Source organism: Ovis aries, chromosome 10, assembly GCF_016772045.2.
Source record: "Ovis aries strain OAR_USU_Benz2616 breed Rambouillet chromosome 10, ARS-UI_Ramb_v3.0, whole genome shotgun sequence".
NCBI lineage: Eukaryota > Metazoa > Chordata > Mammalia > Artiodactyla > Bovidae > Ovis > Ovis aries.
The window spans coordinates 28,607,789-28,633,829 of record NC_056063.1 but is presented as its reverse complement, the minus strand read 5'-3'; the positions used below and the strand labels follow the sequence as shown (position 1 = coordinate 28,633,829).

Below are 26,041 nucleotides of genomic sequence, written 5' to 3'. Positions count from 1 at the left end.
AAAAGAATTGCTCAGAGTATGAATCTTGGTCTTTTGGGTAACCTTTATTAAAACTAGTTAGGATTTCCATTTCTATGTATAATGGATTGTACTGATCTCAGTCAAAAAATTAAAACATTTGAATTTAAACTGAAAAGATACTTCATTGTTATTTAAAATGCCCTAGAAACAATGTTCTTTTCTATCAGTTTTTATGTTGTAAATTGTATTAAATAGTATCAACCTTTACTTCCTATTTTTGTGCCATACTGACTGAAAGATTTACTAGTTGTTTTCCTTTTGCACAGCAACTTACAAGGGAGTGTTGAACCTAGAGTTACTAATAAGAAGAAAAATAGATTTTATGTTCCTTAGTCTTGAGTATAGTTTGGGTCACTTTTTCTCGTATCTGTTGAAAATTGAAATATTTATCTTTGTAGGCTCAGCACAGGGTGCGTTTAGTAGGCATATCAGTATTGGCCATGATGGATAACTGAATAAACTTTATGATGTACCTCAGCACTAGACCTTTCAGTGTATTTTTCTTCCAGTGATATTGTGGTATATTATTGGGATGCAAGAAATAAAGATTATCAGAGAGAGAAAGAGAATGAGTAAGATTTGGTTTTCTAACCTAGATGTTTTTGTTTTATTTCTTTTTCAGAAAAATTATTGTCTCTTCTACCTGAGTATGTTGTTCCATATACAATTCACCTTTTGGCGCATGACCCAGATTATGTCAAAGTACAGGATATTGAACAACTTAAAGACGTTAAAGAGTAAGACTTTTTCCATCCCATTTTCATATTTTCTGAAGTTTTTTCCCCTTTCCTGCTGATAATGGAATCTCAGTTATAATTAGTGTTTTAAATTTATTTCATTTCTTAGGAGTTTAAGGTTCTTTACCTTATTTGTTCTCTTTTTTTTCCCTTACCATCTCTTCATATTTCATTTCTTATATAATTCCCAAAACAACTTAGCATAATTACTGTATTGCTGTCCTGTTTCTCTACCAGTCTGGCATTTCTTTTCTATTGAAGTTATCCATTAAAGAGTTTGCTTTGTAATTCTTATCTCTTCCTACTTTCTTCTGAAGCACTGTATAGATTTTTATGTGGAGTGAATTAACACTCTTATTCACATGGTAAGCATATTTCCTTTGCAGTTCCTGTCTTTCTCCGTAAGGAAGAAAGATAATCTAATTTAATAATGGGCCAAGTTGATAACCAGGGAACTGTTCCCATACTTCACTGTTGATTCTCTGACTAAATTAGGTTTATAACAGTTGTAGTTCTTTAAAAGATTCTTGTTGAGATGCCAGAAGAATATACCTGCCAGGGTGTGGGATGGGGGAATATAATGGTATTTAGAGAAGTCTTTGTAAGACTTCCTTAAATAGAGATGAGATCCTATTTCTGTTATAGTAAAGGGTGACCTCTGTGGTTTTGAATAAATTAATTTCTTATGCTTTTAGCTTCTTATTAAAGGAAAATAACTCTTGGTTTCTTGATTCATAGAAATATTTTAAGTTAAGTATTTGTGGTGCTTCAAGAGAATAAAATTAAATTACTGGTAATTTTCTCATGACAAGAGAAAAGGCTTTTGCCCTCTTTTTGCCATAGTTTCTAGTTTTAGAAAATAAGCAATTAGTTTTCCCAAATGAATTCTGTGTTAGTATGATTATACTAAGGAAAACTTTTTGCCATTCCTCTTTCTTAGAACACTTTTTTTTTTAATGATAAAATATTCCTTGAAACTTACTAAATAAATATTTGGGGCTGTATTTATAAATGGTCTAGTACAGCCCTGAGTGATCTCCTTTCTCTCAGAGAAAAGAAACTGTAACCTATGCCTGCGGTCTCAGAGGTTACTTTTTTCCCTTCCAGAATGATGCCTTGTTTCACATTTCCCTTTTCTCCCATTTTCTCCTCTGTACGATCACTCTGTCCCATTCTGTATGCATAATACAGAGACAAAGGACTTTCATTTTTTTCTTGCATAGAATTTAATATAATTACCCTGAAACTGAGGTACTTAAACTTGTTTTTTCCCTTAAGTACATAAAGTTGTCAGCCCTGACTTTTCCCTCAATTTATTGATGAAGACTCTCACGGTTGTTTGCGTTTCCTAAAGACTGCAGTCAGAACCACAGTCAATCTTAGCACATGAGAGTCTCCACTTTATGACCCAGTTACTGCTTCAGGCAGCCCTCCATCCCTGCCACAGCTCAGGATTAAGATCATTGCTTTATTTCTACCATTTCTGTTTCTTTTTAACTTTTCTGTCTACCTAGGAAAATTAGTGAGACTTTGAGAAAGGATGTTATGAACTCATACCTACCTTGCTGATACGTTGTAATATGTATGTGACATACTTTTTTTCTCTATTGATTTTTAGCTGTTTCTTTTTAATTTTTTCTGCTCTTGGAGTTCATTATATTTAGAATTATATCTGTATTTAATAGTGAATTTTTTTCTTGGTATTTTTTAGGTGTCTTTGGTTTGTTCTGGAAATACTAATGGCTAAAAATGAAAATAATAGTCATGCGTTTATCAGAAAGATGGTAGAAAATATTAAACAAACAAAAGATGCCCAAGGACCAGATGATGCAAAAATGAATGAAGTATGTAATTCTTTGTAAATAGTTATGATTCTGTATTGACTTTAAGCATTTGAGCATAGGGTATAAGACTTCTGTAGACAGCATCAGTCTTTTCTACTAGTAGTAAATAGTAGTATTCGTGTTAATATAGAATCAGTAGAGAATGGTAGTAATGCTGTTACTAGTAAACTAATTACAGTAATAGAATAAGTATATTAACTTACACTGTTGTCCTGAAAACTACGTACTAAATGCATGTTCTGGAATTACTCCTAATTCACAGATTCTAGTTTGCCAACTTAAGTACCTGATTTTTTCTTTTTGTTTAATACCCATTGCAGAAACTGTATACTGTGTGTGATGTTGCCATGAATATCATCATGTCAAAAAGCACCACATATAGTTTGGAATCTCCTAAAGACCCAGTACTGCCAGCGCGTTTTTTCACCCAGCCTGACAAGGTAGTTATTTTAGGATTTATTTGTGTAAGTTGAAATAAAATGTATTGTCACCACTAGGTTGTGGGAAGATCAGGAAGAGTCAGTGTCAAGAGTTGACCCACTACTTATGTCATGGGGAAAGGTCGCCATGAATCTTAACCATGTTCAAGATCAGAATATGGGCCAAGCTGGAGGACACAGATAGGTTCAGAAATGAGTTAAAATGATATAGAATTTTTATTGTTTTCTGAGTTTTATGTTAGTCTTAAGAGCACTGGCAAAAATGTGATCAAAGCTGGTAAATTGCCGAGTTAATGGCCATTGATTCAAAACGGGAAGGAGAATGCTGATACAGTCTGAAATTATAAGCCCTTGAAATTTTAACTGGTGTGAAAGAATCAGAGAACTGACATTGGAGCATGCTTAATACCTGGGAAGTATTACAGGGATCTTCCCAAACCACTCTCAGAAAACTCAAGTGTAGTATTAATCTAAAAAAGGTATTTTTAAGAATCTCTTGGAGGTTTATAGTCTACCTAAGTGAGAGGAGAACAGTCATTACCCTTTTTTTTTTTTTTTTTAAGCAGAATACCAGTTAATATCTTAACCCCAGTGTATAGAGATTGGAACAGGCCTTGTAGGTTCACCTAAAAAGGGACTGTCTGCATTTAGGCATTCACTTTTTTGTGATTAAGATAAAAAGAGTATATATATGTGGTCTCTTCCCTGGAGAGTATTATTGTATAACCGTGTTTTTGTTCAGGTGCTCTTACAGCTTTAGCATATTAGAGCTCAAAAATGTTGTGTTAGTACGAGAGTTAGTACAAGGTTAGTTTTAGCTATTACAGCATTTAAAATCAGTGACTGAAATTTTGTGTTTCAACTGATTTTTAGTTTCAATAAGTATGTATTTTATAATGCACTTTAAAACAAAAGGAAAGTGAAAGTAAAGGAAAGTGAAGTCACTCAGCCATGTCTGACTCTTTGTGACCCCATGGACTGTAGTCTACCAGGCTCCTCTGTCCATGGGATTTTCCAGGCAATAGTACTGGAGTGGATTGCTATTCCTTCTCCAGTGGATCTTCCCGACCCAGGGATGGAACCCAGGTCTCCCACATTGTAGACAGACGCTTTACCGTCTGAGCCACCAGGGAAGTCCAAAAGCTGCTCTGATTTAAGCTTTGTTGACTTTTGAATTGCTTTGTAGATACAGTGTTTCAGAAGTCATTGACTGTGTCTTTTTTCCCTTGCTTCCAGAACTTCAGTAACACCAAAAATTATCTGCCTCCAGAAATGAAATCATTTTTCACTCCTGGAAAAGTATGTTTTGAAAATTATTTTAATTTTTATGTGGTAGTTTATTTTAGTGTGACTGTTGATATAATTATATTATTTTGTATTTCTTTTAAATTGGTTTATCAAAAGAAAATACAAATATTCAGTATCTTCCATTTAGTAAGGAAAAGTTATTTTTACTATATAGATATAGGTTGAGATATAGAAAATATTTTTTAGCTTATGGTAAAACCCTGGATATCTTCCTTCTTAAATTTCTCATTCTGTAGTATTAAAGTAAAAAGACATGTCCTTCCTTAGCAAGAGTCTGATTGTCAGTTTTCACTATTGACTATACATTTTTTGTGTTCTCACTTTCTGTGTAAGCCTTCTTACTGTAGATAACTTAGAAACTTAACTGTTATTCTGTTAATACCGTTTTTATTTATTCAAGTGATACTCAGTTTATAATTCATATTTTGCTTAAGGATAGGCTGGCTTTTCATGATTTATATATGGAAATACTTTGGCAGGTGTTATTTGTGATTCTTTACATCTAAATTTCCTTTGGCTTTTATCAAATAGAAAGAGATATGCATTTTTCATTTCAGCCCAAAACAACCAATGTTCTAGGAGCTGTTAATAAGCCGCTTTCATCAGCAGGCAAACAATCTCAGACAAAATCATCACGAATGGAAACTGTAAGCAATGCAAGCAGCAGCTCAAATCCAAGCTCTCCTGGAAGAATAAAAGGGAGGTAAGTACACAAGAAATACCATGCTTTACATTAAGGACTCCACCAAGGCTATGAGATCTAAAATAACATCTTCTACCTTCAGTGTCAGTGAATGAAAGTCAGTGCATATCTGTACATTCCTATTTTAACACTGATAGCCATTTACAGGGTAAATGTATTTGCTTACTCACTTAGATGGGTACTCCATATCCTTTCATATTTTAGCTTCCTGGGGCAATCTGTTGTTAGACGTAAGCTGGTTTCCAAACTTAGTGTCCAGTGAATGTAAACTTTTAAGTTACAGCTCATCTATACAGTGGGATACATAGTCCTTTAAAAAATGACATATGAGCTCGTATGAAGAGTTTCCACAATACGTGATTGAGTGGAAAAGACAAGAATAGAACAGTGTAAAGTATTTTTGGGTTTTAAGAAGAATTTGTATTTACATGTACTTGTACATGCATCAAAAGTTTTAGGAAGAATACCCAACATCTTCGTAGCATATACAGTAATCCAGTGAAGGAGGGAGATGCTCTGATGTGGTTTTGAATTTCTTTTACTGAGCAAGTATATAACTTTTGTTTTAAAAAAGTTTAAAAATGTGCTTTCAAATTGTGCTGTGTACTTTCAATTTTTTCTTTTCCAAAGAAAAAAGGAAAATAATTTACAATTTAACTAGTTTTAGCATTCTTGTTTTGTTGTTTAGTTTCTGAGTTGTGTTGTTTTTTGTTCACCAGGACTCTTTCTAAGGGAATGGGCTAGGGGTGTGTGAGAGATCGCTTTGGTTGGAGAGTAGGGATTAGAGAATAATGGTCAGGGATGAAGTTGAGAGGTAGCCAGATTATGTTTGGCCCTTGTGGATAATGTAAAGAATTTGGTTTGACTTTTAAGTAAAACTGGAGAAGGTAGTAGAGTCTAGTGATCTAATTTATGCTTTTAGAATATTACCTAGGTTACTGATGGAGAATAGAGGAGCTGCTGCTGCTGCTAAGTCGCTTCAGTCGTGTCCGACTCTGTGCGACCCCATAGATGGCAGCCCACCAGGCTCTGCCATCCCTGGGATTCTCCTGGCAAGAACACTGGAGTGGGTTGCCATTTCCTTTTCCAAGAGGAGCCAGAATCAGCTGATAGTAATCTCAGGCAGGCATGAAAAGGGAGAAGGTTGGAAAATAGCCAAAATGGTATTAAATATATTAAAGTGCTTCCCTTGCAGCTCAGTTGGTAAAGAATCTGCCTGCAATGCAGGAGACCCGGGTTCAATTCCTGAGTCAGGAAGAGCCCCTGGAGAAGGAAATAGCAACCCTCTCCAGTATTCTTGCCTAGATAATTTCATGGACAGAAGAGCCTGGTGGGCTACAGTCCATGGGATGGCAAGAAAGTCAGACACGACTTAAGGACTAAACCACCATGAAAATAAAATGGATACTTTTTGGAAAGAATGAAACTTTTTGTTCATAAAGCTATAAAGCTACACTGGGGACAGGAAGAACTTTTAAGGTTTGATTGTAATAATAATAACAAATATCTGTATTAAAAGGCTTGATAGTTCTGAAATGGATCACAGTGAAAATGAAGATTACACAATGTCTTCACCTTTGCCGGGAAAAAAAAGTGACAAGAGAGACGACTCTGATCTTGTAAGGGTGAGATATTTCGTTTGATTTTATAATAAGTACAAGAATAGTAATTCTTTCTATATAAATAATAATTTTTACACGGAAACTAGTGAGTGTTTCAAGTTTGACATACGATTTTACTTCAGTGGTTTTAATCACAAATTTGAGTTTATAATTATCCTCTACCATGTAATTTAAGTATATTGAATTTCTTGTGTGTCTTATTTTAATAAGCAGTCTTTATTCTTTAAAGCTTTGGACTCAGACATGCCTGTTCTGTACTCAGAACTGCTTGGCTTTTGTTTTTGTTTTCTTTTTCTTTAAACACAATGAGTTTAGACTTAGCCTTAGAGAAGAGACTAGAATGAGAATTCTTAAAGGTTCTTGCATCTTGGCTGATCTCCTGAGCCTTTAATTACTAAATATGATTCCAGTGAATGTTGGAAATGCTACAGATTTCATAAAGTCCTTGTTTAGTTTTTAAATCTTAATAGCAGTGATACTGATATGTGTTATAGACATAATTTATAATTATCATTTGAAGACAATTTGGCATTTTTAGTATGGACATAGAATGCGGTTATGTATTCCAACACAACCCAATGACATTAATAATGGAGTACATTTTGACTTTCTAGGTTAGCTCTAAACATTTCTTGAATAACCTGTTAGGTTCCCTGAATTAATTTCTTTATTAGAAATTAAGAAGGTACTGGTAAGGTTTATCAGAATAAATGAATTAGCCCAAATGAATGGTGGTTGCTGCTGTTTCATTGTTATCAAGATTAATATTTTTTATTAATGATTAACATCATAATAAAAGTTAATGTGCTTTCATCTACTTGATTAATAGAGGGAAAAATTATTAATAAACACATTGCTTTTTCTGAAATAGTTCTTATACTTCTTGTCTTCCGGTGGCCCAAACTTACATATCCCACAAAGTTTAAATGATTTTCAGTTTTTTTCAGGTTTCTCCAGTAATTTATTTTAGCAAGTTGTTTCTCTTCCTACTTAAAACTCTAAAATTCTTACTCAATCCTAACTATAGTATTAATTCTGATTATTATTGGCTGTTTAAATATTTCACCCAAGCAGAATTAAAAATTGATTGCTTAGCCAGAAAGGAACCTTGTTATCTGGATTTATAGAAGAATCCTTGAGTGAGAAAAGTTATTAATGTCTTCTAATCTGACCTCTCCCTTAGTGTAGAAATTCCTTCTTTATAATTTATGAGAGTTAGATACCATATGCTTGAAAATGTCTTAAGTGGAAAGCCTGTAATTTCTCCCATTTGTTGGAGACCTCAGGTAGGTTACCCACACCCACATATACTGCTCTTAGAAATTAGAAAACATGGTTAATATTTTGTTATCCTATAAATTCCATATCTAGTCTACATTTTGGAGCAATGCAGAATAAACTCTTTGTTTTCATAGAACAGTTCTGAGTTTATAAGCTTTTGAGATTGATACATGTAGTTAATAAGGCTTTTGCCATCTTTTGTGTAACTTTGCATCCATTTTCAGAAGCACCTTATTAATAAGCTTGTTCCAACTGAAATGTCTTTAGAGAGTTGACATTAGGAGACAGAAGTTCAATTTAAAGACCAATAGATAGTGGAAAAGTATTGTCTTTTTTGTATACTACCAGCTTCACATTGAAGTTTCACTGCAAAGGGATTATTGTTCATGTACATTTATATTAAATATGGCCACAGGACTGCAAATGGTCAGTTTTCATTCCAATGCCAAAGAATGTTCAAACTACCATACAATTGTGCTCATTTCACATGCTATAAGGGAATGCTCAAAATCCTATTAGACTTCAGCAGAGCATGAACCTAGAACTTCCAGATATACAAGCTGGATTTAGAAAAGGCAGAGGAACCAGGGATCAAATTGCCAACATCTGTTGGATCATAGAAAAAGCAAGGGAATTCCTAAAAAACATCTACTTCTGCTTCACTGACTATGTTAAATCCTTTGATTGTGTGGATCACAACAAACTGGAAAATTCTTAAAAGAAATTGGAATAGCAGCCCACTTTACCTGTCCTGAAAACCCTGTATACAGGACAAGAAGCTACAGTTAGATCAAACATGGAACAGTGGACTAGTTCAAAGTTGGGAAAGGAGTATGACAAGGCTGTATATTGTCACCCTGCTTTTTTAAGTTTTATGCGGAGTACATCATGCAAAATGCCAGGCTTGATGCATCACAAGCTAGAATCAAGATGGCCAGGAGAAATAACAACCTCATATGGAGATGATATACCACCCTAACAGCAGAAAGTGAAGAGGAACTAAAGAGCCTCTTGACGAGGGTGAAAGAGGAGAGTGAAAAACCTGGCTTAAAACTCAACATTCAAAAAACTAAGATCATGGCATCCAGTCTCCATGGCAAATAAATGGGAAAAAAATGGGAACAGTGACTTATTTTCTTGGGCTCCAAACACTTGCTCGTTGGAAGAAAAGCTATGACAAACCTGGACAATGTATTAAAAAGCAGAGACATCACTTTGCCAACAAAGGTCCATATAGTCAAAGCTGTGGTTTATCCAGTAGTCATGTGTGGATGTGAGAGTTGGACCATGAAGAAGGCTGAGCACCAAAGAATTGATGCTTTTGAACTGTGGTGTTGGAGAACCACAATAGTTGGGATTCTTGAGCATCCCTTGGCTGCAAAGAGATCCAGCCAGTCCATGGTAAAGGAAATCAGTCCTGAATATTGAAGGACTGATGTTGAAACAGAAACTCCAATACTTTAGCCACCTGATGTGAAGAACTGACCCATTTGAAAAGACTCTGATGCTGGGAAAGAATGAGAGCAGGAGGAAAAGGGGACAACAGAGGATGAGATGGTTGGATGGCATAACCAACTCAGTGGACATGAATTTAAGCAAACTCCAGGAGATAGTGAAGACAGGGATCGCAAAGAATTGGACATGACTTAGCAACTGAACAATAGTAATTTAGTTTTACAATTAACATTTTCCCCATTTCTTACTTCTAATGTCAATTTTATACCCACTCTGTTCTGAAACAGTACAGTTCAAATGAAAAATTAGAGAATTTAGTGCTTTAGGAAGCTAGATTATTTTATGATGCTGTCAAGAAAACAGACATTGAATTTCCTTTTTACCACCAGCCTTTTCCAAAACATTAAGATTTCAGCCATTTTTTTCAGATCTTTGGACATCAAAATGAATTGTAATATTTATAATTAGAAACTTTAATATTTTTCTTCTCTAAGTAATGACAATTAATTTTTATGTTCAAAACTCTAGAAAAATAGTAACAAATTAAAACCAAACATTTATATGTCTTTTTTCTTCCCAGAATACAAGGATAATTTAAATGCTAAAAGATCTTTTTAAATAGCAAGTCAACATCCTAAATAAAAGATGCTAACAAGATAATCTCAGATCGTGTCAAGCAGATATAAATAAAATTTCATTCTTGGCAAATGAATGAACTCTTTGTAAATTAATGGTAGAAACGTACTTAATCATATGCTAAAAGTTTTATCTGTTTAAGTCAGTAGTCAGTGATTTGGTCAAAATTATTATTAAAGGCAAAATACTTGAAGCATTTTTATTAAAAATCAGGAACAAAACAAACAATCAGTTATCACCACTGTTATTGTTCTAGAATATTTGGCCAGTTCTGAAAGACATGAAATAGGAACCAAAAGTATGACAATGAAAAAGAAGAGACATTTATTTTTATACTCTTAAAAAAAATAAGGGGAAGCAATAAAGAAACTAAATTTAGCATGGTAGATGTATGTTTGTATGTATATATATAACTAACTTTACTCTGGTTATTTTACTTTATATCAGACAGACACTAGGGGGAAAATAGATTTATTTTACAGCAATAACTGTTACAGTGAAATTAGAGGGATCTAAACATAATCTTAAAAAGAAGTAGGAGGAACCTATATGGAGAAAACATTAAAACTGAGAAATATAGGAGAGAGAGAGGACATGCCATATTCTTTCATGGGATAAATGAATTTTTAAAAAATGACAGTTCTGAGTGAAAATATCATTGTAAAATCCCAGTGTGATTTTAAGTCCACGGTGAAGAATGTTGTTTAGCTGCCAAGTTGTGTCCAACTCTTTGTGACACCATGGCCTATAGCCCCACCTTCCCCCCACACCCCCTCCGCCCAGTCTCCTCTGTCCGTGGGATTTCCCAGGATTTCCAATATTCCCAAGAATACTGGAGTGGGTTTTCCTTTCCTTCTCGGGATCTTCCCAGACTAGATATCAAACCTGTGTCTTCCTGCATTAGCAGGTGTATTTTACCACTGAGTCACCAAGGAAGCTCAAGGTAGAATAAATGGATGCAAAGAAGGAGTAATGATAAAATCAGCCCAACCAAACACAAACATACTTAGTTATAATTAGTAAAATACCATGCTTTTGTTGCATAGTATTTTACTAATACCTAGAAGCATTACTGTCTTTGAAAAATAATACAAAGTAAAGGAAGCATAATACATCATTGAAGTGATTAGATGTGTCTTTGGCAGTGGGAGTAGGTAAAACAGTTTAGAACCTCAACTCACATCCTATTCTAAAACAAGATATGATAATGTGTTAGTCTGTTCATAACAATACACCATAGACTGGAAGGTTTGAACAACACAAATTTTCTCATATTTCTGGAGGTTGGAATGTCCAAGATCAAAGTGTGGGCCAGTCCAGTTGCTGATGGGATCTCTGTTCCTGGTTTGCAGATGGCTACCCTGGGTTCGATCCCTGGGTTGGGAAGACCCTCTGAAGTAGGAAATGGCAACCCACTCCAGTATTCCTGCCTGGAAAATGACATGGACAGACCAGTGTGGCGGGTTACTGTCCATGTGGTCACAATGAGTTGGGCATGACTGAAGACACGTACACACACCCTCACACACCCTCCCTTCTTACTGTGTTCTTACCAGTGGTAAGAGGATATGAGTTTGGGCAAACTCCTGGAGATGGTGAAGGACAGGGAATCCCAGTGTGCTGCTTTTCACAGGGTCACAAAGAGTCGGACATGACTGAGCAACTGAACAACAACAAGCTGGTGGAGAGAGAGAGACAGTGAGATCTCTCTGGTGTCTCTTTTCCTAAGGACACTTATCCCATCATGAGGGCCCCACCCTCATGACTTTAGAATTACCTCCCAAAGACCCCATATCCAAAGAATATCAGAATACTTCAGCTTGTGAATTTTGTGGGAACACAATTCAGTTCACAACAAACAGGAATATTTGTTTGTTATACACGAAATACACATGAAAGTGTAGAATATTGTAGATTAAAACTCAGACTCCAGTAAACAGACAAGGGGCATAATTAGGCAGTTCACAGATAGGAAACACAAATGACTAATTAAACGTGAAGAATTATAAGTAATCTGATAATTTTTGTAGTCACTGATGTTTTAAGAATGTAAATTGGAACAAACCATTTGGAAATTAACTTAGTACTACAAACATGGCTCAGATGGTAAAGTGTCTGTCTACGATGCAGGAGACCCGGGTTCGATCCCTGGGTCAGGAAGATCCACTGGAGAAGGTAATGGCAACCCACTCCAGTACTATTGCCTGGAAAATCCCATGAACAGGGTAGCCTGGTAGGCTACAGTCCATGGGGTCGCAAAGAGTCGAACACGACTGAGCAACTTCACTTCACTTCTTCAAACCTATGGAGAAAATTACAAAGTCATGCATACTCTTCCTTGTTTCTTTGAAGAATTTCTTTAAAGAATCGCCATCTACGAGTCAAGGCTTAAATTCTGTGACTGTAGACTGGGATTTTATGTTAAATTTGGAAGTCACTGATTTTTGTATTGTTGTATCTGGGAAAAAGCAATATCTTTGATTCAGAAATGTTTTCAGAATTTTTAATAAATGATGAATATGTTTAACTTTGTATCTTACAACCTCCACTTTTGAAATAAAATAGTTCTTTTATGATGTGTATGCATTATGCATTACCTAGTTAATATTTATGTCTTATTATATACACTGAGTGGTAAAATTAGGATTACTTAAATTGACTGTCAAATGCAGATGCACTATACTCAGTGTAGTTGTCTATTATTTAAGCATTGAATTTGGCTTTTTTTCTTTTTTTTTAGTAGACCAGATGGATTTTTTTTTAAGAAAATATATTGATTTTATTACTGAAACAGTATAGACATTTGTGAAATATTTGAAAGTAAGTTGCCAATTAAAACTTGGTAGAGACAGCAGATACTAATAAGAACTGCAATTCTTCATAATGAGTACTGAACTATGACTCCTTTTAAGTGTTGAATTTAGAATGTTCTTTTTAATGGACTAGCTCTTCATCAAAAATTTATCATCTATTCATCTACTGAGAGGTTTCATCTGAGGCTCTTTAGCTAGAGTAAGAATAAAAATTTACCCTCTTACCCCCAGATTATGTTTTATATTAGAAAATTGTTAATAAAAGCAAGTAGGTAGTTATGGTTCCGACATGCTTAAAACCTCTAGACCTTATTAGGTACATTCTTATAACTGAAGTAGATAACAGATTTTGTTCATTTGTTTATTCTTGAACATATACACACACACACACACACACAAATAATGTATACTAAGTTTTATATTTGAAATCGTGGCTTTTATTCCTAGTCTGAATTGGACAAACCTAGAAGCCGGAAAAAGACACCTGTAACAGATTCAGAAGAGAAATTAGGCATGGATGACCTTTCCAAGTTGGTACAGGAACAGAAACCTAAAGGCAGTCAGCGTGGACGAAAGAGAGGCCATACAGCTTCAGAGTCAGACGAACAGCAGTGGCCTGAGGAAAAGAGGCTCAAAGAAGATATACTAGAAAATGAGGATGAACAGAACAGTCCACCAAAAAAAGGTAAACGAGGCCGACCACCAAAACCTCTTGGTGGGGGTACACCCAAAGAAGAGCCAACGATGAAAACATCCAAAAAAGGAAGCAAAAAAAAATCTGGACCTTCAACAGCAGAAGAGGAGGAGGAAGAAGAAAGACAAAGTGGAAACACAGAGCAGAAGTCAAAAAGTAAACAGCACCGGCCTTCAAGGAGAGCACAGCAGAGGTAAGTGTGTGCCACTCTGAACTGCATGCATTCAGTTATTGTACTGTAAATCATAACTTGATGCTGTCTGCATCTGGGTCTTTCCCAAAGCAGAGCAGAGTCTCCAGAAACTAGTGCAGTTGAATCCACACAGTCCACACCACAGAAAGGACGAGGAAGACCATCAAAAACACCATCACCATCACAACCCCCCAAAAATGTGTAAGTTGTAAATAATATTAAGTTTCAAACCAGTTTCAAATTATTTTGCAAGAGTTCATAAATTTCTAAGTATAACAATACATAGTGAAAGTGTTCGTTGCTCAGTCGTGTCCAGCTCTTCGTTACCCCTTGGACTGTAGCCCACCAGGCTCCCTTGTCCATTCTCCAAGGAAGAATTCTCCAGGCAAGAATCCTGGAGTGGGTTGCCATTCCCTTCTCCAGGAGATCTTCCTGACCTAAGAATCGAACGAGATCTCCTACACTGCAGGCAGATTCTTTACTGTCTGAGCCACCCATATATTTAGCCCATTATACTAGGTAAGATAAAATTTTTGTAAACTTACCTAGGTGATTAATATCCCAATCATCCTTTGGCGACATTTGTACATTTTTATAGGCTTTAGAGAAATGGTTATAAACAAATACCAAATAGTTGATTATTTCCAGTACACACTTTATGGTACCTAAAGAGACGATGGCGTATCTTTAAATAATCACGCATAGATCACATTTTCTTGTTACTCCACACCACAGGTTTTCCATCTTTCCTCAGCAGCTTTAAAAAAATAGCTTATACACTTTTGCTTTCATTCTTTGATCAGTGTAGGAAAGTAACAGGCATCATTTTTCCTAAGTACGTTGGTGGAAATTATCACATAGTGATCTCAAGCTTTTGATGTCTTGATATTGTTTTCTAAGTAAATTAACACATCTGTATCTACATATAGATAGTTTTGGATGTTCACACAAGTACATGTTTATAGGAGAGTTATAGTAACAAATCTGTGTCCAAAATTATTAAAGTGGCAGGGGCATCAATGTTGTAATTTATAAATTTGGCACTTTTTTCCTCATTTAAAGCAAAAACAGAGTAGCATGTTGTCTGTCAGAAATTTTACAGTTTTTCTGAAAGTAATCTCATACTTCAGTGGCTTGACTTTTCAGTTGCCAGCACACCTTGGTTAAACACTCAGTTCATAGTTTCCTGTTCCTGTGTATTCCATGGGAAAAGTTACTGAGTGTCTAGCCAGTACTTCCCACCTTTTTCCATTTAATTTTTCCTTCACGTAAAAAGTAAAGGTAAGTACATTTTTTCGGCAGCTTTATAAATGTGTTTGTATGCAACCATGGAAAAATAACTTAAAAAAAATTCCTAAGATAGCCTAAATTTCAATGATTAACTTTATAACAAAATAACAGGGTAAATATCTTTCATGCTTATAACTTTAATTTATATTGGGGCATCATAAAATTAAGGGCTTATATGATTATCATTTTGTCTTGTAAAATTACACAAGTCCTCCTCATGGGAATGTTTTTAATGAAGCAAGTATTTTCTGTTAAAAAAATCAACACACAGAGAGAGAGAGTCTATGTCCTATCTTAACAGCCTAACTTCTTTTTACTGGAAGGCCCCTCTTTAGAGGTAGTATGATCACATATGTTACTATTTGCTTGTTTTCTTGTTCTGATCTTAGTGGAATTGAGCAAGATTATATTATTTTCCCTGTATTTTCTTCTGTTAATTCTGAAAAACTAAATCAAGTAAATTTGAGAAAATTGGTTTGAGTACAGATTAAACAGTATGTATATTCAGTTGCTTATAGAAATGATGAGGAAATTCTAAATTAAATACCAACAGATATATACGTTTAATTAAATGGTGGTATCTGTTACATATTTTTGAGTATCTTCTATGTGTCAGAGAGTACTAGGTGCTAAGGAATATAGTGACAGAAAACAGACATCCTTATAGTGCTTAGCATCTAAAAGGGAATGTAGTTATTAAATAATCACACATGAATGTGAAATAATAAGTTGTGAAATGTACCTTGGAGGACAAAGTTAGGGTGCTGTAAGAGAGTGTAATGAGAGGGCTGGGGAACTGGGGAAGTTTTCTCTTTGGAAAGTTGATTCCTTGAGAACAAGTTGATTCCTCAAGTTGATTCCTTGAGAACAGTAGGACTTAGACTTCTAGAGAGTAGGGAGAGGAACATTTCAAGTGGAGGGGACATTGTTTTGGAAGGTGCTGAAGTGGGAACAATCTTGACAAATTCAGAGAGCCGAAGGAAGGCAAAGTTTTTGCTGTATTGCAGTTTCAGGGAATTGGGGTATAGAAAGAGATGAGAACTGAAAGTAGGCAAGGCCAGTCTAAAGGTCCTTATGTACTTATCAAGGAGGTTAATGCAGTTACTCTCAGTACAGTAGGGGCCTCTCTCAGGGGCATGACATCAGCTGTTTTACATTTTTAAAAGATTACTTAGAGGCAAGAGATGAGAATGGTTTAGAAATATGTATGATGTAACAGTGAAGATGGAGAGAGTGAATGGATTTGATATTTCTTTACAAGTAGAATCTTTGGGTCAGACAAAGAATTGCACACTATTAAGGAAGACTCTAAATTTTCTGGTTTCAGCAACTCAGTAGACATAGATGCCTTTTACAGACTTGGGAAAGGAAGAGTAGACTTTGGGTTATATATTAAAATCCTTTATGGCGTTGGTTTCAGTCACCCTGACTTTTGTTATTTGTTAGATCTTTTTATATGTAACAATCTAGGGTTAAGTACTGGTTTAGGGTTTAGAATGTAAGAAAAATATTTCTTGGCTTACACGGTAATTGAGGGTAAAAATGATAATAAAGGACAGTCTATTAAGTAATTAAAGCATTTCCTCTTATGAAGTAAAGTAGAAAGTGAAGTTGCTCATTCATTTCCGACTCTTCGTGACCCCATGGAGTCCATGGGAATTCTCCAGGCCAGAATACTGGGGGGGCGGGGGGGTAGCCATTTCCTTCTCCAGGGGATCTTCCCAACCCAGGAATTGAACCCAGGTCTCCTGCATTCATTCATCTTTACCGTCTGAGCCACCAAGGAAGCTCAAGAATTCTGGAGTGGGTAGCCTGTCCCTTCGCCAGGGGATCTTCCCAACCCAGGAATCAAACCCCTGATTCTCCTGCCTTGCAGGCAGATTCTTAACCAGCTGAGTGGTATACCAGGGAAGGCCTCTTATGAAGGTAAACTACCACTTAAAGATCACAATGTTCATTTTATTTTACCTGTGTTTTACTCTAGCCGTGTAGGACGCTCTAAACAAGCAGCTACTAAAGAAAATGACTCAAGTGAAGAAATAGATGTGTTTCAGGGTAGCTCTCCTGTCAATGATGAAAATCCACAGGAAGAAACAGAAGAAGATGAAGTCTCTACAGTAAATGTATGTGTTTTTTAAAGTTCCATGTGTGATAGTATGGAGTATATTCAGTAGAATTAGAGTTGATAAGTGGTCAGATTCTTTTAGCACTTGCTGTTACTTAATAATTCTGAATATTTATGTATATATTTTTTCATTTGTTTGTAGTGTGTTAGTTCATCTATCAGCTTAGATTGTGGAGAAAATATCATTTATGAAAACCTGAAACCAAGTGAGAATAATAGACATAGCCTAGTGAAAGTGTAAATGTCCAGTGTACAACTGAATACAGAGAAGAGCAAGTGATAGTCTCAGGACGACACCACATGCACTTAAGTTTTCCCAGTATCTGTTACATATACTCTTGGTGATATTTCGTATAAGTTTTTTGTTTGAGTTTCTCAGTAGCAACTAGAATTTAGTCAGTCATGTAGAATAAAGTCATGTCTTCAAATAAAATTAGCGTTTGGAATTCATAAAAATTGGCAATAGACCTTTCTTTCACAAAAGTAGGAATGTGATGCCTCCCAAGATACTTTTTAAAATAATGAATGGCTGCCTGTCACAGCTCCGATTTTTCTCTTTGGAAGAAATATAATTGATGCGTCTAAGTAAGAGCTGTGTATTGCTAATATTCTTGCTGAATCTGTGGATCAGCTCAGCTAGTTTCAGTTTTTTGTTTGAGAAACGTGTGTCCTGTGATCAAGCCCCAGAGTTGACCCCTGCCTCTCTGTCTTATTTAATATAATCAGCACCTCTGTCTGCATCAGGATTCATTTATCTGAATTAGTTGAAGACCAGAGGAAAAAAATATGTTGAATTATGGTCTCAAACTAGTTTGGCTTATAAAGGGTTTTTATGGGGGGAAGGTATAAAAATAAGGCTGATGTGTACATAGTAACTGATGGCTTCATTAAAGGAAAACTAAACTATAAGTTAATTACATTAAAATCCTGTTCTGTTTGTGTTCCTCTTCATAATACTAAACTTATTTTATCTGAAATTTTATGTTTTCATTAGTACTTGCCACATTTTTTATATCTTTTTGATAGTTATTATGATCCAAACTCAATAAGTAACTTCTGAGAAAGGTAGCTATACGCCTAAGTTCATAAATACCAGATGTTTTCCTTTATTAAAGACACATAAATAACATGGTGATGTTTGTCATTGTTTTTTGCCATTGACATTGACTTCTGTTCATTTCTCTTTAAAATTATTAAACAGAAAAGTAAAATATTTTCTCTTTTGCTAATCCTGGGAAAGGCTATTTATAAGCATTCATGTATGTGATGCTAAGGCTGAAAGTTAATGTAGGAGAAAGATTTTAAGAAAGGACTATCAGGAACGTGTTAAGAATAATAATTGGTTATAAAACAATGGTAATTACACCTGTTGATGTTTCTTTCAAGGTGCGGCGGCGAGGTTCTAAAAGAGAAAGGCGATGAACAGATGCCGTTAATAACTTTCTGTGTGAGAGCTTTGAAAAAAATGGTTATCAAGCTTCAGGCTGAGTAAAGCCTTTGATGCACAAAATGGGACTGCTGAAGAGTGGACAGTTGGACCTTACTCTGATGACCTCATGTGTCTGTGGTCACACGCTTTAGCCATGCGCATGGTGACAACATTGACTGTGGAGTCTTATGAAAGAGTCTAATGTGCGATGGCTATGTAGACATAAACTAAAGAAGAAACTTGTAAATATATTTTTCTTTTTTTTTAAATGTTTCTGACTTCTAAAGTGCTTGTATAGCTTTTATCTGTGGCTTTAAACTGACAGTGCCCAGCTGTTTATTGGATCTATTGATTTGAAAAGAGTTTGTTAGGATAGATCTTAAGCAGTAATCTGTCAGTGTTTGTATTTGTATTCTCTGCAATTTACTGTGAAAAAAATTTTTTTTCAACAAATGGTGTCATTTTCTTGATGTCACTGTTTGTTGGAGAGTTGAAATGCTCTCTTTCCCATACGTCTGTTAGCTGGTGTTTACTCCCAGGCATCCTTAATCTGCAGAGGTGCTAAGTGGTCTGCCATCACACCTGAATCATGCCTCTGATGGGAGGACGCCACACAAATGGTGAAACAGTCCTGAAGTTGTTTGATTATTTTACACCTCAGTATTGGTCCCAGAATTTTCTGGCCTGTCATGGCAACGAAAATTTTAAAAAGAGAGAGATTTAAAATATTTTAATTTTAAAGAGTGTGTTAATAAAATAATGTACTGAATTCTTTATCCCGTTTTATCATCCCTTTTCAGTTTTTATTAATCTACTGTATCAATAAAATTCTGTAATTTGAATTAGTTTCTGATAGTCTAGAATGTTATTGTGTATAGATACTTCCTCTTGAACATTATGTTCAGAAAATGCAAATTATTACACTATAATATAAAATCTGATATATACACATTAGAAATGTTTCAGTTCTCCATAACAGTATAAAGTTAATCAGAAAGAAAAAAATTTTATTGATGCAGTGTGTCTTTATAAAGCTGTTCTTGAAAGCAAGTGTTTTGTATTTTATAGTGAGTTGCATGTTTATGAAAAAAAAGTGCTGAAAATGGGATGTGCTCTTTTCTGTAAATTCATATTTAGCCATAGTATATGATAGATTGCCCCATAACATAGTTTTTCATCAAGAGTTTATTATTGTACTTTATTTTGGAGCCAAAAATTGTTTTTTGGGGGGAGGGGCAGGGTGGGAGTGATATATCCAACTATATGAGCTACTGTAGGTACCACAGTCTTATGAACTTTGAATGAAATTCCACTTGTCCAGATTGAGAGAAGTGGAAATTTATTTGGGTTTAGAGCATATCTTTCTTCTTTTCTTTGTTGTAATCTACAAAATATAGAAACAAAGGCAGTATCCTTTATACAGTTTTATGAACTGTATTTTCAACCAAAACATATAGAGTATGACTTAATGCTTACCTAAATTCATTTTAGTATTTCAGGTGCTGTTCTTTCATTTTTTTCATGGTTACCATCAGAAAAGAAAATCGTATTCTAATTTATTTATCACAGTGAATAATTGAGCATTTTCATTTAATATACCATTATGTTTAAGGTATATTTCCAAGGTTGGTTATAATAGATGGGGGATATAATAAAGAAACTACTATTTTGGAAAATGACGTTTACTATTTTCCAGTTTATACTCACAATTGATGTGATTATTTTTCTTTTAAAAATTTCTTCATGTTTATGAAAGGGCCTTTTATTTAAAAAAATAGTTTTGAATTGTGTCTTAATCTCTCAATATTTAACTATTCTTCATTTACAACAGTACTGACACCAGTGATAATGGGAGGCTGCTATATATCAAGACAGCTAACGTTGGACCAATATACAGCTGGTTTTTAAACGTGCCATTAGCTCAATTCTCCCAAACACGCTATTTCTATTTCAGCAGTACAAAGGCATGTTTTTAAATCTATAAAATAAAGAATAAGGGATAGCTTTGTATTTTTGTCTTTGACTAAATTGCACCAGAAATGTTTATGGAAGTGTATCCTTATGACCATTTTATAAAACATAATGAAAAAATGATTATGGAGGATTTTTATTTGCATGATCATAGTTAACCAAATTTCATTGCACATTTAATTCTGTACATTAGTTCACACAAAATGCTCATTGTAGATTTTGTTCAATGCCAATGAGTCTGTGATTTTATAACTTGTCTGTTCACTTTTTGGGAGGATTACAATGTAAATTTTCCATTTTTCTGTAGAAAAATAGGTGCAATAATGATCAAAGTTTTAATGTCCTGAGTAATCTTAGGGGATTATCTTATTATTATGTTTAAACTTAACATTTCATGTACTAACATTTGGAGAGCCACATACGATAACTAAAGTAAAATTAAGTATGTGTAAAACATTAATTGCTAACCATGGTTAGCAAACTCTTCAGTGATAATGTTCATTTTGAAAATATGTACTGTATAAAATTAAGAAAATATTTAACTCATTGTAACAAGTTCCACTATGAAAATCTTACGATTCTTCAGTGAGGTTATCTTGCTGCACTCTGTAGCAAATCCGTTTAATCTACATTATAATAAAATTTCTTGCTGCAGTGCAACAGGAAGCTTTTTCAGTGATCTCCACTGTATATGTAAATTACAAATGTGGCTGTAAAACTTGTTCCAGGCATTAAAGGTTAAATTACTTTCTGTATTTTCTTACAACTTGTTAAGTTTGATTTTTAAGATTTCCTTTTGCCCACTTAAAGAATGTCAGGAATTTAAGAATTTGTTTAACTTAGGCATATGTCCCCTACCATATAGTATTATGTCACCATGATGAACAATTGGTATTTAGGTAGATAACCAATTTTCAGACACATTTTTGGATTTTCTGTGAAGTTGAATAAACATGGAAGCTAATATATAATTGTATTATTTTATTTATGTGAATCTATATACATTTATATTTAAATGTTTACTAAGTGGAGGAGGTCATATTTTAATGATTTTTACTTTTGGAGCCTTTGGTTCATGAAGAGAAAAGTGTATTTCCTAGTAACATTTTTCAAACTTTTTGTTTGAACTTCTCATGCAAAATCTTGGCCAACAGAGATTTACTAAGTATTATTTAAATGATTGCATAACTGAAGAAAAGAAATGTATCAACTTCAAAAGTAAGCACCAAGAAATGTAGTGGCAGTTTTGTTAATGTGTTCAGCAAATATTTATTGAATTCCTACTATGTGCTAGGCTGGTTACAAAAGTGTGATCAGGATAGTAAGTCTCTGCCCTTGCGGAGCTCACGTCCTCCACAGAGAGGTGGGGGAATAAGGAAAACAAGAAGCAGTATTTAATATCATATCATACGGTAGAAGGTGTAGAGATTAGAAAAGGACAAATTGGATAGAGAGTAGAAATGATTGGAGGAGAAGCTGTTTTATACACTTGGAAGCTATGTTATTCAGTAAAATTTAGGATTGTTACATTTTTATGATGAAGTTGACACTTTTCTAATTATAAAATGTCACTTGTTGTCTGTATGAATACATCATGCTGGCTTTGATAATCGAAACAGCCATTACCAGTTTTGTTGTAACTATTCTTTGCATGACAGAACTTCTATCCTGTTATTTTCAACCTGTTTGTGTCCTTATGTTTAAAAGCGTGTATTATGTAAACATTTTTTCCTTTGGTCTTGTTCTTTTATCCAACCTTAGAATCTTTGATTTTTAGTTAGACTGTTAAGGCTGCTTATTTTTGTTTAATCACTGATATGGTAGCTTTCTTTGGTATTTTCTCTTTTTGCCATTTTTTTCTTCATTCCTTTATGTTCTCCTTTTCCTACCTTCTTTTGGCTCAGTAAAGTACTTCTTGCTATATTATCTCTTTTACTAGCTTTTTAGTTACACCTGATTGTGTTATTATTTCAGTGGTTAACCTGCAGATTACAATATCTGTATTTTACTTATTATAGTCTACCCTGTATTAATGTTTTTATAACCTTATGAACAAGGCAAGAAGTTGAAAACAGTTCAGCTTCATTTGCTGTGCCTCTACTTTTTGTTCTATATTTTTGATATATTTTTTGGTTTTAAATGTCAGAATATCAATGCTTTCAATAATCAGTGTTCTTACTTGTTTACCCATAATTTTCTCTCTCTCTCTCTCTTTTTTTTTTTTAATTTGGATAGTTCTGTGCTTCCACTTACTTCATTTTCCTTCGGCCTGAAGAACTTTTAGTATTGCTTATGTAATATAAGCAGTTAATATAAGCAGGTCTGGGGCAGTTAATTCGTTCAGCTTTTTTTTTGTTTGTTTGAAAGGTCTTAATCACACCTTCATTATTGAAGGGTATTTTCCTTGGACGTGGAATTCCCAGATGGGCAGTTCTATTTGGCACCTTAAAAGTTAGCATTCTCTCGTCCTCTCATTTCTGTATTTTTTGTGGGAAAGTCAGCTTAAAACCCTTTTGCCCCTTGTAGGTAACGTGTCTGTCTTTTCTGGCTGCTTTTAGAATTCTTTCTTTATCTTTGTTTTTAGCAGTTTGACTGTACTGAGTGGCTTTCATTTTGTTTGTCATGCTTGGGGTTTCCTGAGCTTTTGAAGCTGTGGATTGATGTGTTCCATCAGTTTTGAAAGATTACCCTCACAAATTACTTCTACTCTATTATCACTCCTCTCTGACACTCTGGTTACAAATACGGCTTCCCTGAAAGCTCAGTTGGTAAAGAATCCACCTGCAATGCAGGAGACCTGGGTTCGATCCCTTGGTTGGAAAGATCTCCTGGAGAAGGGAAAGGCTACCCACTCCAGTATTCTGGCCTGGAGAATCCCATGGACTTACCCCATGAGTCGCAAAGAGTCGGACATGACTGAATGACTTTCACTTCACTTTCCCTTTCCCTGTTCTTTCTACTTGTTTTTTCTCTGTGCTTCACTGTTTTGAGTATTTTCTATTAACCCATCTTCAGATTTATCAAGCCTATCTTGTGCCCTGTCCAGTCTTCTATGTAACCCACCTGATTAGTTGATTTCAAACATTATACTTTTTAGTTTTAGAATGTTATATTTTATAGATTTCATTTCTCTGTTGAATGTCTCTTTCTATGCTTTTCTCTCATTTATAAAAATATGCAACTGGCAGAGATTGGAATTATATAACTAACTATTCATCATCTGTGGACCTGATACTATTGCCTAATTCTTTTTTTTCTTCATTATCAGTCACATTTTCTCTGGTCACATTCCTTTCTCTCACCTTTCAGGGCTTTTAATTTTTTTCTCTATTGCAGGAGAATGTGCATAAAAGAACTGAAGGATTGAAGTTGATGTGATTCCGCACCCCCACCCCCCAGGAGAGAATTTGTTTTGTTTTCTGTTAGGCAATTGATTACCTCAATCCATGGAATTGGGCTTGGATTGCAGCTTATGTTAGACTCAAACTTGTTTCAAAAGTTTTGGGACTTGTGTTATGTGTTATGTGAAGGCCTTCCCCTTTAGCACAGCAAGACTGTGATTTCATTCAGCTTTTCCCTCCAGCCCAGACTCTCAACAGGAGGGCAGTTTTACAAAGGATCATCAAAGAAGGTTCTCTGAGAAGGTGACATCTGATTGTGGACTTTGATGAAGCGAGGGAATAAAACCAAACCACATGAGGGGAAAAAAGAATACTACAGGCAGAGGAAAGAGTTACGTACAAAAAGTCCTTAGGGGAGAATGAGCACATTAGGGATTTCAAGAAGGCTGTGTTTCTGAAGTGAAAGTGACCAATGGATAAAAGGGCTGAAGGGAAACTCAGAAGCCAGCAAAGAGCTAGACCATACCTTTGTGCTCTTGGGAGTTTTGTTCAGAGTTTGATGGGAATCCATTGTCTTTGATGAGTAGGAGAATGGCAAGATCTGGATCTGCTTTTATTTATTTTTTAATTAAAAAGATGTTGGACTGAACATGTCTAAAACTGAATGCATAACCTTTCCTTCCGGGATCTAGTCATCTTCATACATCTGGAAGTAGAGCTAGCATTCAGCTAGTAACACAAATCAGAAACCTAGAGATTGCCGTCTTCCTCCTCCTCATCCTTATGCTTATATTCTCGTCTGTCATTAAGTCCTGTTGATTTTCTTTTCTGATTGCTCCTGGAATTTTTCCACTTTAAGTTCTCATGTCTTTGCCTCCAAACTTGTCTGTCACGTTTGCTCTTGCCTGACCTCAAGTTGATGTTCACAGTGTAGCCAGACTATCGTGAAATAGAGTGATCCTCTCAGCAGCAGCAGCAGCAACAGATCTTGTAGTGTAAACCCTACAACCCCTTAACACTCCACTGTTGCCTCTAGATAATGTGCCCTACACAGCTTTGCATCTTTGGTCACTCCTGTCTAGCCAGACCTTTCTTCTTAGTCTATGTCAGCCACACTCTTCCCTTACACCTAGTTGCCAGAGGTACAGGCTATTAGGGTGCATACAAAGGGATATGGACATTCAAAAGACAAAGTATAGTCTACTCTTTGTGCCTGAAGCCCTGTTCCTTTTTCTGCTTGCATCTAGTTGTCTCATACTCACACAACAAGAATTTTCCCCAAGGAAGCCGTTGTAGGTTTCTGTGATGAGGACAAACCCTACTATTGTATGCCCTCTTAGTTTCCTTCTTTATAGAGCCTCTTAGCCCAGTTGGTATTTGGATCGTCTTACTGCCTCCAACATTGTAAGTTACATGAAGACAGAGATGAGGTTTCTGTTCACTAGTTTAATCTCCAGCACACAGCACAGTGCCTTGTACTTAGTAGTCAAGAACACTTGTTGAGTAAATCTAAATTTACCTTATTAAAATGTAGATAAATAATGTGACAAATTATTCTATTTAAGATGAAGTCAGATAATTTATTGTGCCAGATAGCCTTACTGAAGGCTTTCCATGTACTATTTCACGTAGCCCTCCCTCACTGTAGCTCAATGTGGTAGTGGATGGTATGCCCCTTAACAGATGAGGGAACTTGAGGGTCAGAGAGTGGTTTACTCAAGATTCCTCGTCTTGGAAGTGATGCCAGAGGGGTTGATCACATCTGTTTTACTCCAGAGGTGTGCTCTGTTTCTGCTATCTCAGATATTAATCATCCAGCCAATTGATAGAATAAATGTTAATAAAAATCTTAAAGAAGTCATGATATAGTTCTCAAATTATGCTGGAATTTCCCAGTCAAGATGATAATACTGGTCCACATTTTATTGGATACCCTATTACCACATCTCCCATTGTGAGAAATGTATATTTTCAACATTTTACAAAGCAACCTAGACTTGCCCAAAGGTCACAGGGTAGAGCCAGTCAGAGTTGATGGTCTGAAGTGGTCCTTATGCTGCTTATTTGGACTAGAATTCAAATGCTAATAACTGAAACCAATACTGCTTACTTTTTACTGAAAGCATATACGATAACTT

General features: G+C 35.2%; 1 protein-coding gene across 7 annotated transcripts in view; it reads left to right on the top strand.

The window, feature by feature from the left end:
* PDS5B (PDS5 cohesin associated factor B) overlaps positions 1-21,528 on the top strand; it is a 178,522-nt gene extending 156,994 nt beyond the window's left edge. Inside the window, exons 26-35 of one of the 7 annotated variants that reach the window (XM_015098135.4) lie at positions 644-758; positions 2,470-2,602; positions 2,923-3,042; positions 4,279-4,341; positions 4,908-5,053; positions 6,573-6,672; positions 13,308-13,747; positions 13,841-13,948; positions 17,022-17,160; positions 18,549-21,528. In XM_015098135.4, the coding sequence (XP_014953621.1) occupies positions 644-758; positions 2,470-2,602; positions 2,923-3,042; positions 4,279-4,341; positions 4,908-5,053; positions 6,573-6,672; positions 13,308-13,747; positions 13,841-13,948; positions 17,022-17,160; positions 18,549-18,584 (1,400 nt within the window). In that variant the 3' untranslated portion in view covers positions 18,585-21,528. Of the gene's footprint in view, positions 1-643; positions 759-2,469; positions 2,603-2,922; positions 3,043-4,278; positions 4,342-4,907; positions 5,054-6,572; positions 6,679-13,307; positions 13,748-13,837; positions 13,953-17,021; positions 17,161-18,548 lie in introns of those variants that run through there. The other 6 variants (XM_015098134.4, XM_015098133.4, XM_015098132.4 and 3 more) reach the window with 6 other exon arrangements.
* The last annotated feature ends 4,513 nt before the right edge of the window (positions 21,529-26,041 follow it).